Below are 17,479 nucleotides of genomic sequence, written 5' to 3' on the forward strand. Positions count from 1 at the left end.
TCCTGTAGCCTATGTATTTTATGCTTATTCATCAGAGAGACTCTTCTATAAAACAACGGAGCATTTAAGTAATCATGATAACTTCTGATGAATGTGTGCTGATGAATATTATCTATCACTTTATATTATTTGAACAAAACTCAGAGAATTTTTTTCATTTGATGCTATATTTCTCACCTATCTTCTAGTGTGATTCCACGTTTTTACTTTTCATTGTGGCTGTTGTGAATAGCTGTAAGTTTTTATCTATGAAGAAAAACATTTTTTTAAGCAAAAATAGTTATTTCTTTGGGGAAGGGGCTCATATGTTTGCTATCTTAAAAAAACCCAGACAAGTACATCATAGTAAAAAAAAAAAAAAAACACAAAACCAACAACTACTAATATTGATACCAAAGAGAAAAAAATAATTTTAAAACATCCAAACAGACATAAAAAGCCAACAGCAACAAAACAAACAAATAAACAAACAAGGGGTTTTTGAATTTTGAGGAAGATATTTTCCATCTGAGATCTTAACTGACGTACATACTTACATGTTTAAAGTTGTTTGTGTCTAAAGGTACAGAGAGGTTTGAAAAATTAGACATTACAAATACAAAGAGGATATATTTTTACGCAGGTTATATTCTCAGCTGTGGTAAAACTATGTATTAACTGATAAGACAATCATATATGCTACATTCCTTGATGGTTCTGGTGGGTTAAAAGGGTAAAGAATACCCTATAGTGTGGAGAAAGGACTAAAAAGTGGGTGAAGATGAAACAGATACAAGCAGACTAAATAATTTATGATACACTAGTGGCAACAAAAGTAGTTCCATGGATATTCACAGAATTAAGTGCCTCAAACATTATGTGCCTCAAATGATAAATTATTTAAAAGTTCCAAATCAACTCAAACCCATTTGTATTTTATGTAAGGATATGTTTTTACCTACCAACTCTAGACATCTCCGGAATACTGGCGGTGTACATGTCCTTGGTGAATTTTGGTTCATTGTCATTGATATCGTGGATTTTAATGATAAATTCAGACTCTGGCTCCACTTGTCTTCCAGTTTTTCTGTCTATAGCCTTGGCACGTAGCACATATAAGGACTTTTCTTCTCTGTCCAATTTCTTTGCAGCATGAATATCTCCTGTATTTTCATCTATAATGAACAGACTGCCAGCCCCATCTCCTGTTAATATGTATTTTAAATTTCCATCTCCTTTATCTTGGTCAGTGTGTAGCTTCAGGGAGGTAGAAAAGAAGAATTCTATAAATATATGTATTGTTATTACAAACAAAATCATTCAGCATATATGAATAAAAAGTCTGTAAAATCTTGACTATAATTGGGGTTAGTAATGGTTATCTTCTATTTCACTGTTAGAAAAATTGCAAATGTGAGGCTCAGTCATACACAAAAAATCGCTCTAAACAAACTCATAAGGACACAGGAGGATGTAGGAGATATTGTGCTAGTACTTAAAATTACCAACTTAAAACAAAAAATGGTATTTCTTTGAGTAGTCTTTCCAGAAACTAACAGAAGTCTCCTTTTTAAAGATGACAGGGGGTGTAAAATTCCCAAGTTTCTATTTGCAAAATAACATTTGTCTTCCCATTTATTGATTGATGATAAGGCAACCAGTTTAACAACATAGAAGAAATGGGGTTTAAGGATTATAGCTTCTCAACTTCCCAAAATCACCGACAAATGTTCTGATTTAAGAAACTTATGTTTCTAGTTGTATTTTTTTTTTTTTTTTCTCTAGGAACATCTTTCTTCAGTTAATTATTTCCTTCTTTCTAGTCCTCTTCATGCAGGAGAAATAATTTTGAAGAACACTAGGTGGTAAATTTTCAAAGCATTGAGTGGGGTTTAACAGTCTTATTCCTATTACACCTCTTCATAAGAGTTCAAAACTCTTTCTCTGTGAACTTACAGGCACCGATTACTTGCCATATATGACATTTTGAGAAAGTACCTAAAACTAAAGCCAAAGTAAGCCATTGAAGTTGACCCAAATACTAGAAATTCTCACATAATACTCTTTTTTTTTGGAAGTCTTTTCCTCTAATTTCATTTACAGGGAACCGCAGCTCCTTTTTATTAGCATTTGCAGCATGTTTTCCTCAGATATATGCTTTATGCTTACAGTCACACCTGGCCACAGATTGGTGACCTGGGTGTTTTTCAAATGTGGACAGAAGGAAGGCTATCCCAGCATTTTTTTTTCAATTTTTCTGAGAAGAAAAATGTAATATATCATCCACCTGAGAAAATATTGTTCAGTATCAGTAAAGGTATTACTCCAGATAGTCACTAGAGCCAGGTAAGCTATATTTTATGCCTCTTTGTTCCTTGTTTCATTGCTTCTGTATTCCTAACAGTATTTGTCTCCATGTTTTGTAGCTGAGCCTTTGCATCTCTTTATTACTATCCTTGTATGAAGGGTGATTGTGGTCGATTTTGTTGCATTTCTTCACTTAGATTTTTTTTCCTCTAGTTTAACTTTGTAGCCTAACACTAGTCACCAAATGTGATATATTAAGCATTGTTATGGTCTTCTAGAGGTAAGACTGAATAAAATAACTATCCAAACAGTTTTAGCACTTAATATATTAAGAGTATATCTGTAATATGTATCTGTGAAAATTCTTAAGGATTGCATACAGTGGGTTGAAAGAGTGACATACAACATGCACATAGTCCTCAAAAAAAAGTTCCCATCAACTTGGCAATTCTACAGGTAATACACAGAAAATAAAGTTAAATATTTATGGGTATCTTGACACAGAATGTGGAGAGTTATATAATCAATATATAGAGTTCATTAAAAATATTTTTTCTTATTTTCATATTTGATTCTTATTTTCAGGGGAAAAAAAAGAAAGAGTTGACTGATTTGTATTGTAAGTACAAAACATAGCGTATTTCTTTTAGTCAGGTGATTCTGTCTTCTGCCACACAGCACAATTTCCTGTCCCTGAGAAACTGCACATTCATTCTTGTTGAGATATTCCTTACCTTGTGGCATAAATATAGCTTCCTCATTTTTTTCTTGAGGTGGAAGCTTTTTAAAATATCCCAAATGAGGATCTGATGTCAGGACTGATGGCTAGCACTTGAACCTAATTTTCTCATGAAGACGGGCCCGCTTCTTTTTGAGTCTTTAAAAAGTCCAAGTATCAGTTACGATGCCCTGTGTTGTTACATGCCTCCTTAACATCCTCAGGTAGCCTGGGCAAGCAGGCATATCAAGAGCTGTATCTGGGAACTTGGTGAGGGATCAATCCCATGGATCAGGAGAAGGGACATCACTTAACATAAGGCATTAGGGAGGTTGGAGACTCCGTGAAGCTAACATCCTTTCTCAACACAGAATATAAGGAAGTGCTTCTTGATTCTCACATGTGTATACCTCAACACACAGAAATCTATTTAACTTGCTTATTGTTATATAAATTAAACTAGACTCTGGCCCACAGATATTATCTCCATAGCAGCTTGCCTGTCAGACTGCAAAGAAAGAAACTTAACTTACAGGAGTCCTGGACTTTAATTGTCAGGACTGCTATGCATGGGAAGAATGGAATATGTCCAGAGACACTAGAAGTTTCCCACCTTAAAAACAAGCAGCCACTGCTGAAACAAAATATCACACAGTTCTGAACTGCAAAATAAAAGAAAGAAGGGGGTAGAGGGCTGAATGAGATTTTTATATTGTTCATCTTGATTTAGAGCAGAAACCAAAATTCTTAGTTGAAATAGGAATATATTATACAAGTGGAATTTTTTGAGAAATATTAAGTACATAATATGCATTTTATCAGAAATTATAACTGGAATATTATTTTAACATAATGTTACTTGTAAGTGTGGTAATAACGTAGTTCATATTTGAAGACCTGCTAAATGCTTTTTCAAGGCAATTCTGCTACCTAAAGAGTTTTTCAGAGACTATAAACTGATTTAAAGTTAGTACTTTATATACGAAGATTGCAAATTTTGCTATTTGAATTTTTTTATTCCTACAAACACTTTCTAGACTTGAAGAGCTGGTCATCTGCTGAGAAGAGGTCCTGTATATTAAAAGAAGAGAGATGCAGATGAGTAATAGAGATCCAGGCTCTGAATGTAAATACCATTAGCTTGCCAACCTCACTTTGCTCATATGAACAATTCTGCTGGTAGTCCAGGGTCAGCAACCTCTTGAAATGGGGCGAAGATGAGCAAGTAGTAGGACCAGTGATCTTTTCTGCACTAACAAGTAATTCTGGAAAAAAAAAATTGCATTTATCCATTGCCAGTCCCTTACCCTGCTTCTCAACTATACACAGATCCTCAGAGAATAGGTTTAGTTTGTCTGTCTGTTCAAACTATCTACAAAGATGTCAGGTAGCTCATACTGTGATGGGTATTTTAAGCTTCCTACTAATCTCCTATTTCAACCAAATCATAAACACAATTTTCAAGCATGATAAATTTGATATAGAATATGATTTCCTAGCAATGAAGATTTCCACCTCCTACTGTTAATTTACTGTAAGTAAGCTCATTTGAAGTGCAATTGCAAACTATCACTTATTCTACATGTTATAATTCCTGTTCTAATTCCTATATATATTCTGTTTTCCACGTCACATTTGAGGAATCTTCTTTAGTCTGTGAAGTAATTTTACAGCATCATAGTTTGGGGAAAAAAAAAAGGGACCATATTCATATTGAAGAATAAATAAATAAAACAAAATATTATCCAGCACATTATAAAACAGTAACTGTGTAAAACAGAACAATCATGCCATTTTCTCACTATGCTTGACTTATATAATTACAAAATATGCTTTAATTTATGAGACAGAATAACTCCACATAAGATTCCAGATGTTTATGCAAAATAGCTATAGGGACATAAACATTTTTAAAAAGGATACTGTAATTTAATTTTGACCAATCTATACTGTGTTTCTTTATGATTGGTAAACTTCTAGAAACTGCTGAAATATTTTGAACTTATAACATTAAATATGACTTGAAAATTTGAGCTTTTCAAATTTTAATTGTTCTACAGAAAGCTTACAGAAAATCACATGCAAAAATGTGCATAATAAGTTTATAAAATATCATGCCCTTTATTCACTAAAACCAAGGAACAAGAACAATTTCCTAAATCCTATTTCCAGTTGTAGTAAAGAGTTTTATATATAAAATGGTTTGTGGTTTTTTGTTTGTTTTTTTTTTTTTTTTTTTTTATTAGCAAACTTTATATGTGTGAAGAAGGCTCATATATTCAAACTGGAAAAATAGTATCTATCCATTTGATTTGAAGTAATCTCTGCTGTGGTTTCCCTCTGCATCTTACTGACTCAGAAGCTCTGGGAGGTTCACCATTTACTATCAGCAGAAAGTAATTCCTGTTGAAATATTTTGTTTTCTTTTACACTACATGATCATTTTTCTCTGTTTGGGGTCGGGTATGTTAGAAAGCAAAACCTATGTATGGGTGGAAAAATGTGTCCTTTCTCATACCATAAATTGTTCATTCTGCAATTTCTTTAAAGAGCTGGCAGGTCAGGTAAGGGAAAGTAAACAAACAAACAACCCCCCAAATCAGATAATATGTTATTAGATTTCTCAGTATATAGTGACCACATCATTAACAAATGCCATTCAATTCCATTCAAAATCCAGCATCGATTCAACAGAAACACATTGGAATGAAGACATAACTTAGAAGATGCACTGATGAGTATCTTGATTTCTTAATATTCTTTTGCACACATGTCTTTTTCTGTAGACTTCTGTGTGGCTGGCTAAACATGTTCTCAACATGACTTTTCCTGAGGATCACCAGACACAAAGACATCAGTAATGGTTATGGGAGTAACAATTAGCTGTTTCTGTCACAAAGTACATCTTTTAAATATGGACGTACTTATAAATGCTCTTTCAATCTTTTTTTCTTTATTTACATAGGAAAAGTGTGCATCTCAAATTAGCTTGTCTATCCAGTTCTGTGAAACTGAATTTTTATGTGATGTGATAATTGAGATCTTGATGTTCTCAAAAGATGTCTTGACATAAATTTACATGGGTCCCTGTTAGTGTAATTTCCAATAAGTAAATGAGTAACCAAACAGCAGATTATCTCAGAGTTCTGCAGCGTAATTCTGTTTCCCCTAAATTAAGTACTTTGCTCCTTCAGCTTACACTTCACCCTCATGTAGCACTATTTATCAGCAAATGGCGGTTATAACACGTAACTCCCTGGTTTCCGGAAGTATTTTATTTGAATATACATCCTTACTATGTCCAAGGCTAATCCATAACTTCTCTCAAAACCGCTATTATTATACACAGTATTGAAGATAGCAGCATTCTTTGGAGGGAAAAGATATCTCATAGATTATCAACTTCAGGAATTGGTTTGGGGTGGCCAAACAAAACATAGAGGAAATGATAGAAAAAAAATGTCACCGTAGAATAGTTTCTTACATGTTTAAAAGCACTTGATTGTTTTTCATTAATTCAATTATAATTTATTAAATTTCCTGTAAACTATGCAGCTGTTCTGGTTCTCAGCTCTTTGTAATAGACAGTATTTGAAGTTAGGCACACATATAATCAGTGGAAGAGGGGAGAATCAATGGACACTGTTAACAAATTATATAATGATATGAATGAATTTTTCCCATTTAGAAGTAAGCAATTGCCAGACCATTTAGATTTCATTTCATTTGCAATTTATTTCTGTACAACTATTGTTGCAGAAGAAAAGGAGAAAAATGAGCAAGATGAACTACTTATGACTGTCGAGATTGTTATGAATAAATACAGTGAAAACATTTATTTGGTTGCCTAAATTCAGAAAAGAGGTATGTTCTCTCTTGTGGAGAGGGATGAGGGGAAAGGAAGGATGAAGACACATCAATGAAAGGGTAGATCCAAGTTTACATTGTGGTAGGTACTGTAATAAAAACTTATAACTTTGATGGTTTACAGTGTGCCTCTGTATCATGGTATAGAAAAAGGGCTATTCCACAGATTTCTTACCTCCACTGCCTCCAACCACACAGGCGATTCCAGCAGATGAATCCTCATATCCCACGGTCTTCTGTTTCAGACCCTGTTTTCCTGTAAATGCCTTCTAGAAAAGGTGAACAATGTTCTTTTCTTACTTTTTAAGTGAAGTTAGGGGGTTATCATGGTCAAATGAACTTTTTTTAGACTCACTAAATCTGCGTATTTTAGTGGGAGATGAAGACCATGCTTATTTCCAAGTTGTTGTGGTGAAACTACTACCAGAACACAAGAAAACCTCTTCAAGAGTATGTCAAGGGCACAGGACTGCATAGAGCTGCAATCACAGCTAGAATGCAGGTGAATATGGCAGGTACAAACAGTGCCTCTTTAAATACAGAAATTCTTTGGGTTTGGTTTTGGTTTTTTCAGATGTGTCACCAACTTAGATTGATATCTGGCCTGGAGACCAAGTAAATTCATGGGCATCCCCAGGCCCAGGCCCAAATTCCAGAAACCTGGGTGTTCATCCTTACTTTCTTTCTACTGTTGTACGTAAGCAGAAATACTTGAGTAAAAGTCCTACATATTACAGTAGAAAATTTTAATGTCCTTACAGCATTTTTTAAATTCAACCTATTCCATACCATATCATATTATTGCTATGATAATCTAAAGGGGTTATTTCCTTTTTCATATTATAGTTGAGTAAAGTAATTTCTAAGGAGTCTACTGCAGTCTTCTCTCTTATTTCTTTCCACCTTCACCAGTAAAGTTAGGTTGCATCTATATTTACACAAAAAAATGAAAATGGTAAGTTTGCGTATGGTTGTATATATCTTTTAGATGCTTGGAACAGTAGCCTACTGCATGCTTTTTGTTCATTTTGGCTGGCTTTGGTTTTGTTTCAATGTGTATATTTCAAAGGTCTTTCTCAAAGAAAGAGGATATTAGGGTTTGTTTGCTGGGGTTTTTTTTTATCCTCCAGTTCCTGGAGCCAAAACAATAAAAATGTGAACTGTAAATGGTGCTAGTTATTTTGGAGTGAGACTATCACAAGTCAGCAGAGGAAAATTGAAGCTATGAAGACAAAGATTTTTTCTTTTTCCGTCCTGCGAAAATGAAAGCTGAACCAAGAGATACATTGGTATTGTCTTTTTATACTAAAAGTTTTCTGTTTCAAGTTTTGTTAAACCATAATGCAGCTGTCTGAGCACATCTCTGTTCTTTTTGTATTTCATCTGCAATTTATGCTTCAGATGGAAAACATTCCCTCTTTCCCCAAAATGCTGTATATTTAAAGTCTTAGTTCCTGGTACAGTTAAGGTGCTTTCCCATATGTCAGACTTTACGTTTCATAACATTGCTTGCTTTATGGCTTAAAGCAAAAGACTAAAGCTATGTATAACTTCAGGTTGACAATCTTTTCTATAAAATTAACATATTAAAGTGTTATATTAATAGTTTGACAGTTAGAAAATGTTGAGTTTTGGCTGTAATATAGCCAGACCTACTGACTCTGGAAAACGTATACCAAAACTATAATAGACTGTACCTGGCATAAACAATCAGCTTGGCTAAGTGTCATCAACTGTCAGATTTAGCACGATTTTTTCAGATATTCTTATGTCTTCTTAAATGTGAAAGCAATGAGGATAAATAGTAAGCAATGGGAAAGAACAGGGAAGCATAAGCTATTCAGGTGTGTCCAAAGTGCCCTTTCTGAAAGGAAAGGGGAAAAAGAAAACTTTTGTATTTTAGGATTCCTCAAACACCTTTTAATCACATTTTCTAGCTAAAGCTCCTGGGCTGAGAGAAAAAACATGCAAAATACAAGAAAACACAAGCACATGTTTATGTTACTTTTACAAAGCCGCCATGTGCCTTTTTACATCTAATTTCTATTCATATGTGATTGTACTGTGCTACTTATTCTGAAGCTGTGGAACAGAAAAAAAGATTGACTTTTCCAAATCTGCCCAGTACGTATTAAAGCACAAATTGATCTGAGCCCAGGAAATGACCATAATTATCACTCAAAACTTACTCCAAGTAAAGAAGTTATGCATACAGAGGTGGGAAAGAAGGTAGTAATTGTGAACAAGGATAGATGAGTATTACTTAAACCAAAACAAATTAATTCATCCCCAAAATGCAAGAAGTGTACTTGAAGTAAGAGCTTGTAGCATCCCAGCCAACCCTAAAATCTCACAGAAAATACATTGAGTGCTAGTGACAGGTAGGATATCAAGCAGTGCCCCCACTGTATGATTTCAGACCTTTGAGATTTACAGCAGCTAGGATACAGCACCAATGGCAGCCAGTATTCTCCTTCATTAGCATTTTAAATAATTAAAAGCTCAAAAGATATCTTTATAACTGCAGTAGTTCTTCAGTGTGGATTGCAGTAGCAGTATCTGCATTACTTTTATTTCCTATTTATATGCATTTAATCGAAAGTTTTATTTATGTGCTAAATGGCAATTTATTTACCTGACTTGAATTTGTGACATCAGCACAAACTTCTTAATTAAACAACCAAACTCTGTGTGTGTTGGTAACCTAAGTGACTGTATATTAAACAAGGCAAATGACATTTACTTTTCTTATCTTCTGTTTTGCAGCATCTGGTCCTTGTGTTCAGCTGTCTATTGTTACAAATTCTCTAGAGAATGTTATTGTGAAAAACACTGCTGACATCAGCTGCAGGTGCTGATTTTGACTTAGTAGGTAAGGGTAAATCTGGTTTTCATTCAGAAAGGGTTCAGCAGCATTCTTAGTAGTCTTTTGGTTCTGCAAACACAATGTAGGGAAATTAATTCCACGTAACTCTCCTCACAGCTATGGGGGAGTACTGGAAACCTGAGATGTTTTCTCAAGTGCCTCCTTTCCCTGCATACCTTTTACATCTCCTGTGCCCTGTATACTAGATTGTAGTTAAAGCCAGAACAGTAGTTGTGTTCTTACTTCTGCACAAAGAATTGGATTTCACAGCACATAGAATTTATTTGTTTGTTCTCTATTCTCCAAATCAACAGCTGGGCTGCAGGTTTCCAGCCTGATGAAAAGAGCCAAACCGGGTGTTTTATGTTTTGCTGTACCCTGTCATTTGGCTGTTCCATAACATGAAATACAGGTTTACAGGAAGGCACTATGGTCATCAATTATGTCCACAGGTCAGAAATTATTACATCATAACATTAAGCACTGTCACTTCAATCTATTGCTAGAACAGGTGGCAAATCCATTATTATTTTAAAGGTTTCACAATAAGAAAGAGTATTTTTTGCATAGATTTTTCTCTCACCAAAATCTTCTGAGTGAAATCTGTCTCTGTATGTGATTATCTCTTGCTGTTTCAGAGGCACCCAAAATGCAGTGTAGGTCCAAAATATGGTCACAAAGATAGGCAGGAATAAAAGCAACATGAGTTCATCATATGGATGAATTATGTCTTACCCTCCACAGAACTAATTGGTCTGGACTCAGATTTACATTAATAAGCATGTGAGAAATACTCTAGTAGGAGAGACCAATGGTTTGTATAGGCAAGTACTTTATCTCAGAAACAATAGGACATGCTGGTTTGAGAGAGCATGAAAGTCTGGCCTCTGTAATTCTTGCTTCTTTTACACTTTCTGTCCTCCCAGACCCAGCATCTACAACTGTCAGATTAGAATAGGGATGTTAGAGGGACCTGGTGGGAGGAGGAGAGGGAGGGTCTGTTTTGTTTTGCTTTATAAATTTGATGTCCTTGTACCTGTCTAGTTACCTATTGCCCTAACTTTGGACAAGTATTGCATTGACTGAAGCTATACTGAACTGTTTCCAGCTGTGGGTCATCCACAATGATCTGAAGAATACATCAATAAAAGGAGCATTTTACTCCTTTTAATCACAATTTTATGTGTACATATTCATGTAGGTATGTATGCTTGTAGACATATTGATCAAGATTGAATGCTTTTCAGGAAGTCCTAAGCAGTTCAACTGTATTTTGTTTCCAGTAATGTTCAAAAAATTTTAAGTTATTTACTATCCTTAAAACATATTTACTTTTACATGAATGGATTTCAAACCTAAGAAGTGATGATTCTGAGTTCCGTGCTTATTGATTCACAACGATCTCTACCACAAAGCTTCTAATCATAATTTTAAAAGATGTACTTTTCCTTAAGATCCTGCTTTGCAAACTGATAAACTAAGTAATCACTGCACAGCCCTCACAAGAAGAAATCTGTTCATTCCCCAGTACTCATTTCAGAATGTGGTTGTTAAATGGTAACTCTTTAAGTACCTTAAATGTTTCTCTAAAGCTAAACTTTCAAATGAACAGTAGTTGAAGGTAGGTAAGGTCATTGTTTCACTTGAAGCATCACTAAGGTCCTTTGATACTGCTTGTTTAGGCTGTGGCTGGAATAATTATCAAAACAACATAATTACTTTCCTGGCACTACAGAACCTGTTAAGTGTAATGCCATTTGGAGGGGGCCTGAGATGGGCTTCAGGTTCTGCATAAACCACAGGCTGATTGCACCTGTCTAATTAAGCATGAAGACTGTGGCTTAGAGGAGAACCAGGATAAGGCTGCCTGGGGCTTCAGATGAAAACTCCATGAAAGAGTAGGGCTTAGAATAGCCAAAGCATAAGGCGCAAACCAAGTATAAAGCCCTGAAGACCAAGAGTGTTGCTTCATTGAGGGTATGTTTAATTTAATAGCTGAATCTGCAAGCTGATCAGATGAAGTCAGATTAATAAGGAGACATTAGACAATGTAGGAATTATTTAAGAGGGTTTTTTTGTTTGTTTGGTTGGTTTTTTTTTTTTTTTTGATTCTCAGAGCAAATATCAATGAAAAAGAAGCCCAAAAGGAGGTGCATAAAGAATGAGTTTAACTAAAGTTAGTTTAACAGCTCAGGTAGTCATTTGCTTCTGGTGAAAGCAGATAAAGATCTGAATGTATCAATGATAATTTTGTATTAACTTTATGATAAAAAGAAGATTTTCTGAGGGAACTGGAGTCTTCAATGCTGTCTGCATCCTGTACTGAAATCCATTTTTGTCTAAAGAATTACTCTGTACTTTGGAGAAGCACACAGTACACAAAGTAAAACTGATTGTTTGTCTAATTATCTTATGATTTCATCTGGAGTTAAATGCTGATCATGGTCTTGTTGATCATTGGAGATGGTTTATCATTGAATTTCAGATTTTGCTAATATTCAAAATAAGGCATGAGGAGTGCTCTTTCTTCAAATGGCTTTCACTCTTCATGTGTGCTGTCCTTTCTGCCTTTTTTTTTTTTTCTGATTTTTTCAAATAGATAAGCCTTGCCATTATGTTCTCCCTGTGCAGTGGCTGTTCAGTTCTGCATCTACCTGTTGTCATTGACTAGCTCTGTGACCTCAAATCACTATTTCAGCAACTCTGCTGCAGTTTTCTCTTCAGAACAGATTGTCATTGCCTGTCTCATTTAATATAAAATACTTTGATATATTTTATCATATTGTTTTGTTTACTTTCATATTGAAGGTGTCCCTCACCGCTGTGGCAGGGGCTTTGGAGCAAGAAGATCTTTAAGGTTCCTTACAAATCGTCTGTGATTCTCTGATTTTGTGGAATGGTCCTTAGGAAAGTGGAAATTATTATTAATAATCATAGCATCATCATTTTAACATAAAGTTTTATTAATCCTTTCCTCTTTTACCCTCATCAAAGAGATCAACAAATTTTCTTTGCCCTGAAAACAATGTTATACATATATATGCACAGACAAGAATATATATACATATTCTCATATTTTTTTTAGAAGCATAAAATAATTTTGAACTGTGAAGGTTTCTGCTGTTGTTTTGGGGGGGGGTTGTATTCTATTTTTTTCTTTTACACACTTTTAAGTTAGATCAGATTTAGCCACCTGAAATATAAAGACAATTAGTTGCAGTACCTCTAACAGAATGAAAACAGAATGGATCAATCCTGTTTCCCTCCATGAACAGTATTTTTGAAAGACTAAAGAATTTCTTCTGGGGTAGATTCACATTTTGCCCTTCACTTCATGCCTTTCTGCATGTGATTCTAAATCTTTCATATGGAATGGGTGGGAATCAGGCTGTGACCTCTTCCACTTCACAATTACTAGCATGCACAGAGACGAACGCATTTTAATGTTCTGTGAAACTTACGGAGACAGTTATAAACCTTTAATAATTTATTTTGCTTTCTTGCAACAACCTTGCTTCAATCTATATACAGAAGTGCTAGCTTCCATGCCAAGTTCCTCTTTATATTAATTTTATTGTCCACATAATCTGTTTATATCTGATTAATATAGGTTTGAAATTAAAGATGAATATACACAGTTATTTCTATTAGTCACTTCTGTTACACAAAACATACAGTAACTTTTTCAATTTTTTTTTTTCTAATTACTGGTTTAAAGGATCTTTAGTCTCAGCATTTTAAATGCAAATGCTGCAGTGGTAGAGAGACAGTGTAAGGAAACACTTTCTATGTTTTATTTTTCATTTGTTAATTCAGGACTTCCAGTCAGCTATGTGACCCAGTTACATGTGAATATTTAATGCTCTGTTACCTCCTGGTATTTGACAGCATTTATTCATCACAAATGCTTATTAAAAAAGAAAAATATGCTCACTTTTGCAATCCCTGTAAGACTGAACTATCAGAAAAGCACCATTTTTAAAGCTTACATCAGTAGTTGCGACATTTTTAAGTGTGATACAGTAATGTTAATTCCATTTAAGCTGCATAGAAGTTGTAAATCAGAACTTTTTATAAGAACCAATTATTTCTCAGTATTTAGAAACTAAATCTATTTCAGCTCTTAATATGAAATATGTAGGAACAGCTAAAATTTCAAGGGGCAAAAATGCCTACAGGTGGTCAGCCTGTTTATCATTTCCTCACACTCCCAATTTGCCAAAAATGGTATGATGGCTTCCATGTGAAATGGGCATACTTGTCCCTGAAATGTGAAGCAAGATGGAAGGAATTTATAATTTCTGAAATGTTCATGGAGGCTGGAATGCTTTCTCACTCTTTCTATTACACTCTGCTGTGTAAAAACAGAACAGAGATATTTCAGCAGAGTTTCTTGACCATAGATTCATATAAGAGAAAGAAGTTAGCCCAGTGTGTTTGTGTTGCTAGAGCAATACATACAGCTAGGATTTGCCCATAGTTATTTTTTTCTGTAACTGATAAGAGATCACAGGTTCCTCTTTTGATTGATACCTAGCATAGCTTTAAATTGACTGATTACTTTGTCTATACTAATATATTTTTTGGTTTCTAGAAGGCTGAAGTCTGCGATGATTCCTGCAATCGACAGGATTTGATGTATTGGACAGGAAGAAAAGACTTGATATTCTTGACAGTTGATTGTTAACAGCTCCTCTGTTTGTCTTCAAGGTGACTATTCATAAACCTTTCTCTGACAGACAAGATATGGCACAATAGAACCCTCTGTTGCAGTCAAATTGCCGTTTCTAAGTAGTCACATATTTATTTGCGCTGGTGGGTTTTGCACTGTTTATCACAAGGCTGACAAGTACCAGTAAACCACAATATAGTCAAAACATTTCCCCTGTTTAGAATCAGCTCCCATTATGCAACCAATTCAATAAACATACAACATCATGAAAAAAAGTATCTTGTGAAATACATTTTCCTCACCCTCCCAACTTTTCATGCACAATAAATGATTGCCTAGTAACAGATGTGATAGCTCTGCAGACTGCCACTAGACTAATCTTCTCTTCCCACTGGGTTAAAGGTTCAAGGCTAAGAAATACCAGCCTATGAAGTTGTAATAAGAAGATGGGGCTATTCTGTGAATAGCAGTTACCTACTGTGGCAAGTTCCTGAGCCAGACAGATCTTTGAGGCAGACCTTTTTGGCATAAGGAGCTTTCTAATATCAAGATGCCTTTAAGCCCAGAAAAGCCAGTTTTTATTGAAATGAAAATGGTATCTTAAATGGCAACTAGTAGTTACCACTGGAGACAGAACAGTACTCCATTCTCCATGCCCACTGCCTTTAAATCAGGTGTTTTTACTTTGAGCCTTGGTTTTTGTTAGCTTGTAAACACCCTCAATCCCAGAAAACTCCACATGAGGGGCCTCCACTGGGCAGACCCGGAGACCCTGTTTACTGTTGTCCTGGTCCAACCCCTGGGTGTTCTAAGCACATTCAGGAGATCCCTAGGGAAGGAGAACTGTGATTAAGCCAAAAGCAATAATCGTAGTGAACAATAAACTAGATTTCACATAGCAGCCTTTGCTGCTATGTTGGGTGTCGGGTGAGCCTTTTTTTTTTTTTGCTTTGGCTTCAGAAGTAGCTGGGTAGTTCTTCAGGTGCCTGTTTTCATGCTGTGGATGAAGGTGTCACTTAGCCTAGCTAAATTCTCAAAAAATACCTTGCAATTTCTCCTTTTATCGTTAAACACAAAGGCTCTACAAAGGCATGTAGTAGTTCTTAGTTGTTTTTTTTTTAAGTTGAAAATCGTTGCATACTGGATGTTCTGTCTTGGGAGAAGGGAAGGGAGAAAAGAAAGGGGAAAGGGAAGAGTTTGGACTAAACATTTTGAGGATTTCCTCATTTTTTTATTTTTTTGAGTTTATTCTTGGTTTAGTTTTGTTTTTCACAAGCAGTTTCACTGATTTAGCATTTGAACTTGAAAAACACACAGAGAATCTTGGAAAACAGAACAGACAGGAACCAAAAGAGATAACCTGTGCCATCCTCCCGCTTCCAGGTAGGATCAGTGTGGACTTTCTGGCACTTAGTGTGACAAACTAAAAAGTTTGACATGAAAACCCCCAGGATTATCAAGATAATCCTGTCTCTCTGAGTGATCTTTACCTAGTACTTCACTATATTGACTGTATTTACCATCAAACTAGATGATCATTAAGGTCCATTCCAGCCCAAACCATTCTATGATTCTGTGATTCTCTTTTGTGAAATATAATGTCCAAATTTGATTGTAAAATTCTACTTTAAGCCTATGTAACATTGTAGACATTTCATATTTAAACTGTTAATACTTAGGTTATGCCTGATGTGATTAGATCTCTTCACTATCTTTGAGATTTTAATAAAAAAATTATTTAGGTTAACAGAAATCACTTGATGTCTTCTCTCCAAAAGAAAACAGTCCTGTTGTTTTTGGAAGATGTAGCATTTGTTTTTTCACCATTTTTTTTCCCCTGGCTCTCCAGCCTTCTTTTTGAAAGTAGCAATCAAATTTTATTGAGAACCTTAGTTTTTACTATTTTTTGTCAAAAATAATTTCTTTTACAGCAGTTTTTCAATAAGGTTTATATTGGAAGCCTTCAGATAATAAGTTATTTTTAAACAAGTAAAGCTATAGGTCTTTATCGGTATTTGTAGTTAACTTACTCATACATCCGGAGACAGGGACTTCTGGCATTTTTTTTCACATTTTTTCTGTGTTTGCTTGTTTCCATTTTAATTTTATTTTGGGTATTCATCTGCTGAGAGATGTGGCTGCTTGAAGGTAGATCAAATATTTGTTGAAAAAAATGTGCTAGCTGAAGAATGCAATATAAGTGGAGATAATTGGTCAATTTTGGAACCAAATAGGGGTTCCATTTCTTATTTTTTAAAATATTGATCAGACTCTTTTTCTTATTTCTTTGATCTTTTCTGTTGTTATGGCTTTTTTCCTTTCTGTTTTGATACATCATTATTTCTGCAGTATTCATTCAAAGACAAGGAAAAACTTGGGGTCTGAGAGAGGAAAGTAAAGATAAAAGGAGAAGACACAGGAGACCCCACTAATTTTTCTTCTTTTATTTAATCTGAAAATACTTATGTTAAGAGAGAGCAGGTATGCTACTGAACACATATTATTAAATCTTCAAAAGCTATTTTTTAAAAGATAGCTTTGGGACACGGAGCATACTAATGGAACATATTAAGAATGTGATGAAATTTTCCCCACTTTAATTACACTTCTCTACGATTATATGTCAGTAACATATGATTGTTGATGATTCTGTTGTTTTATTGAAACTTATCATGCTGTTAATTCAAAAGATGTCAGAGAAACATGCTGGGTTTAGCCGCATTTATGTACTGTACTAAATGCAACAGTTTTTCGAATAAGACAAGTGGGATGCATCTGTAGCAAAATAGAAGGCACACCTCAAACACTGAAAGGATAGTGCACCTGTATGTTCTCCCATCCTAAGAATAAGCGCTTCTCAAACTGACTCTGTGGAGGGAAAATAAATTTCCCTCCTGTAAAGAAATCCTTATGGATTAATTGCATAAATTTATTAAAGGCACAAGTGATGGATGAACTGGGATAAGACTAAGAGAGAAATGGCTTCACTGATCCCACTTCTTGACTTCTCTACTGTTTTGCATGTTAAGAGGGAGCCTGCTCTGGACTTTGGTAGTGTACTAAAGGCAGC

The 17,479-nt window shown here is 34.9% G+C and overlaps 1 protein-coding gene across 1 annotated transcript in view; it reads right to left on the reverse strand.

Annotated features, from left to right (window-relative positions):
- Positions 1–17,479, reverse strand: part of CDH9 (cadherin 9) — a 95,075-nt gene that overhangs the window by 42,584 nt on the left and 35,012 nt on the right. The window contains exon 3 of the mRNA XM_030496100.1: positions 942–1,236. Within this exon, the coding sequence (XP_030351960.1) occupies positions 942–1,236 (295 nt within the window). The remainder of the gene's footprint in view (positions 1–941; positions 1,237–17,479) is intronic.

This window comes from Strigops habroptila, chromosome 1 (assembly GCF_004027225.2).
Source record: "Strigops habroptila isolate Jane chromosome 1, bStrHab1.2.pri, whole genome shotgun sequence".
Classification (NCBI taxonomy): domain Eukaryota; kingdom Metazoa; phylum Chordata; class Aves; order Psittaciformes; family Psittacidae; genus Strigops; species Strigops habroptila.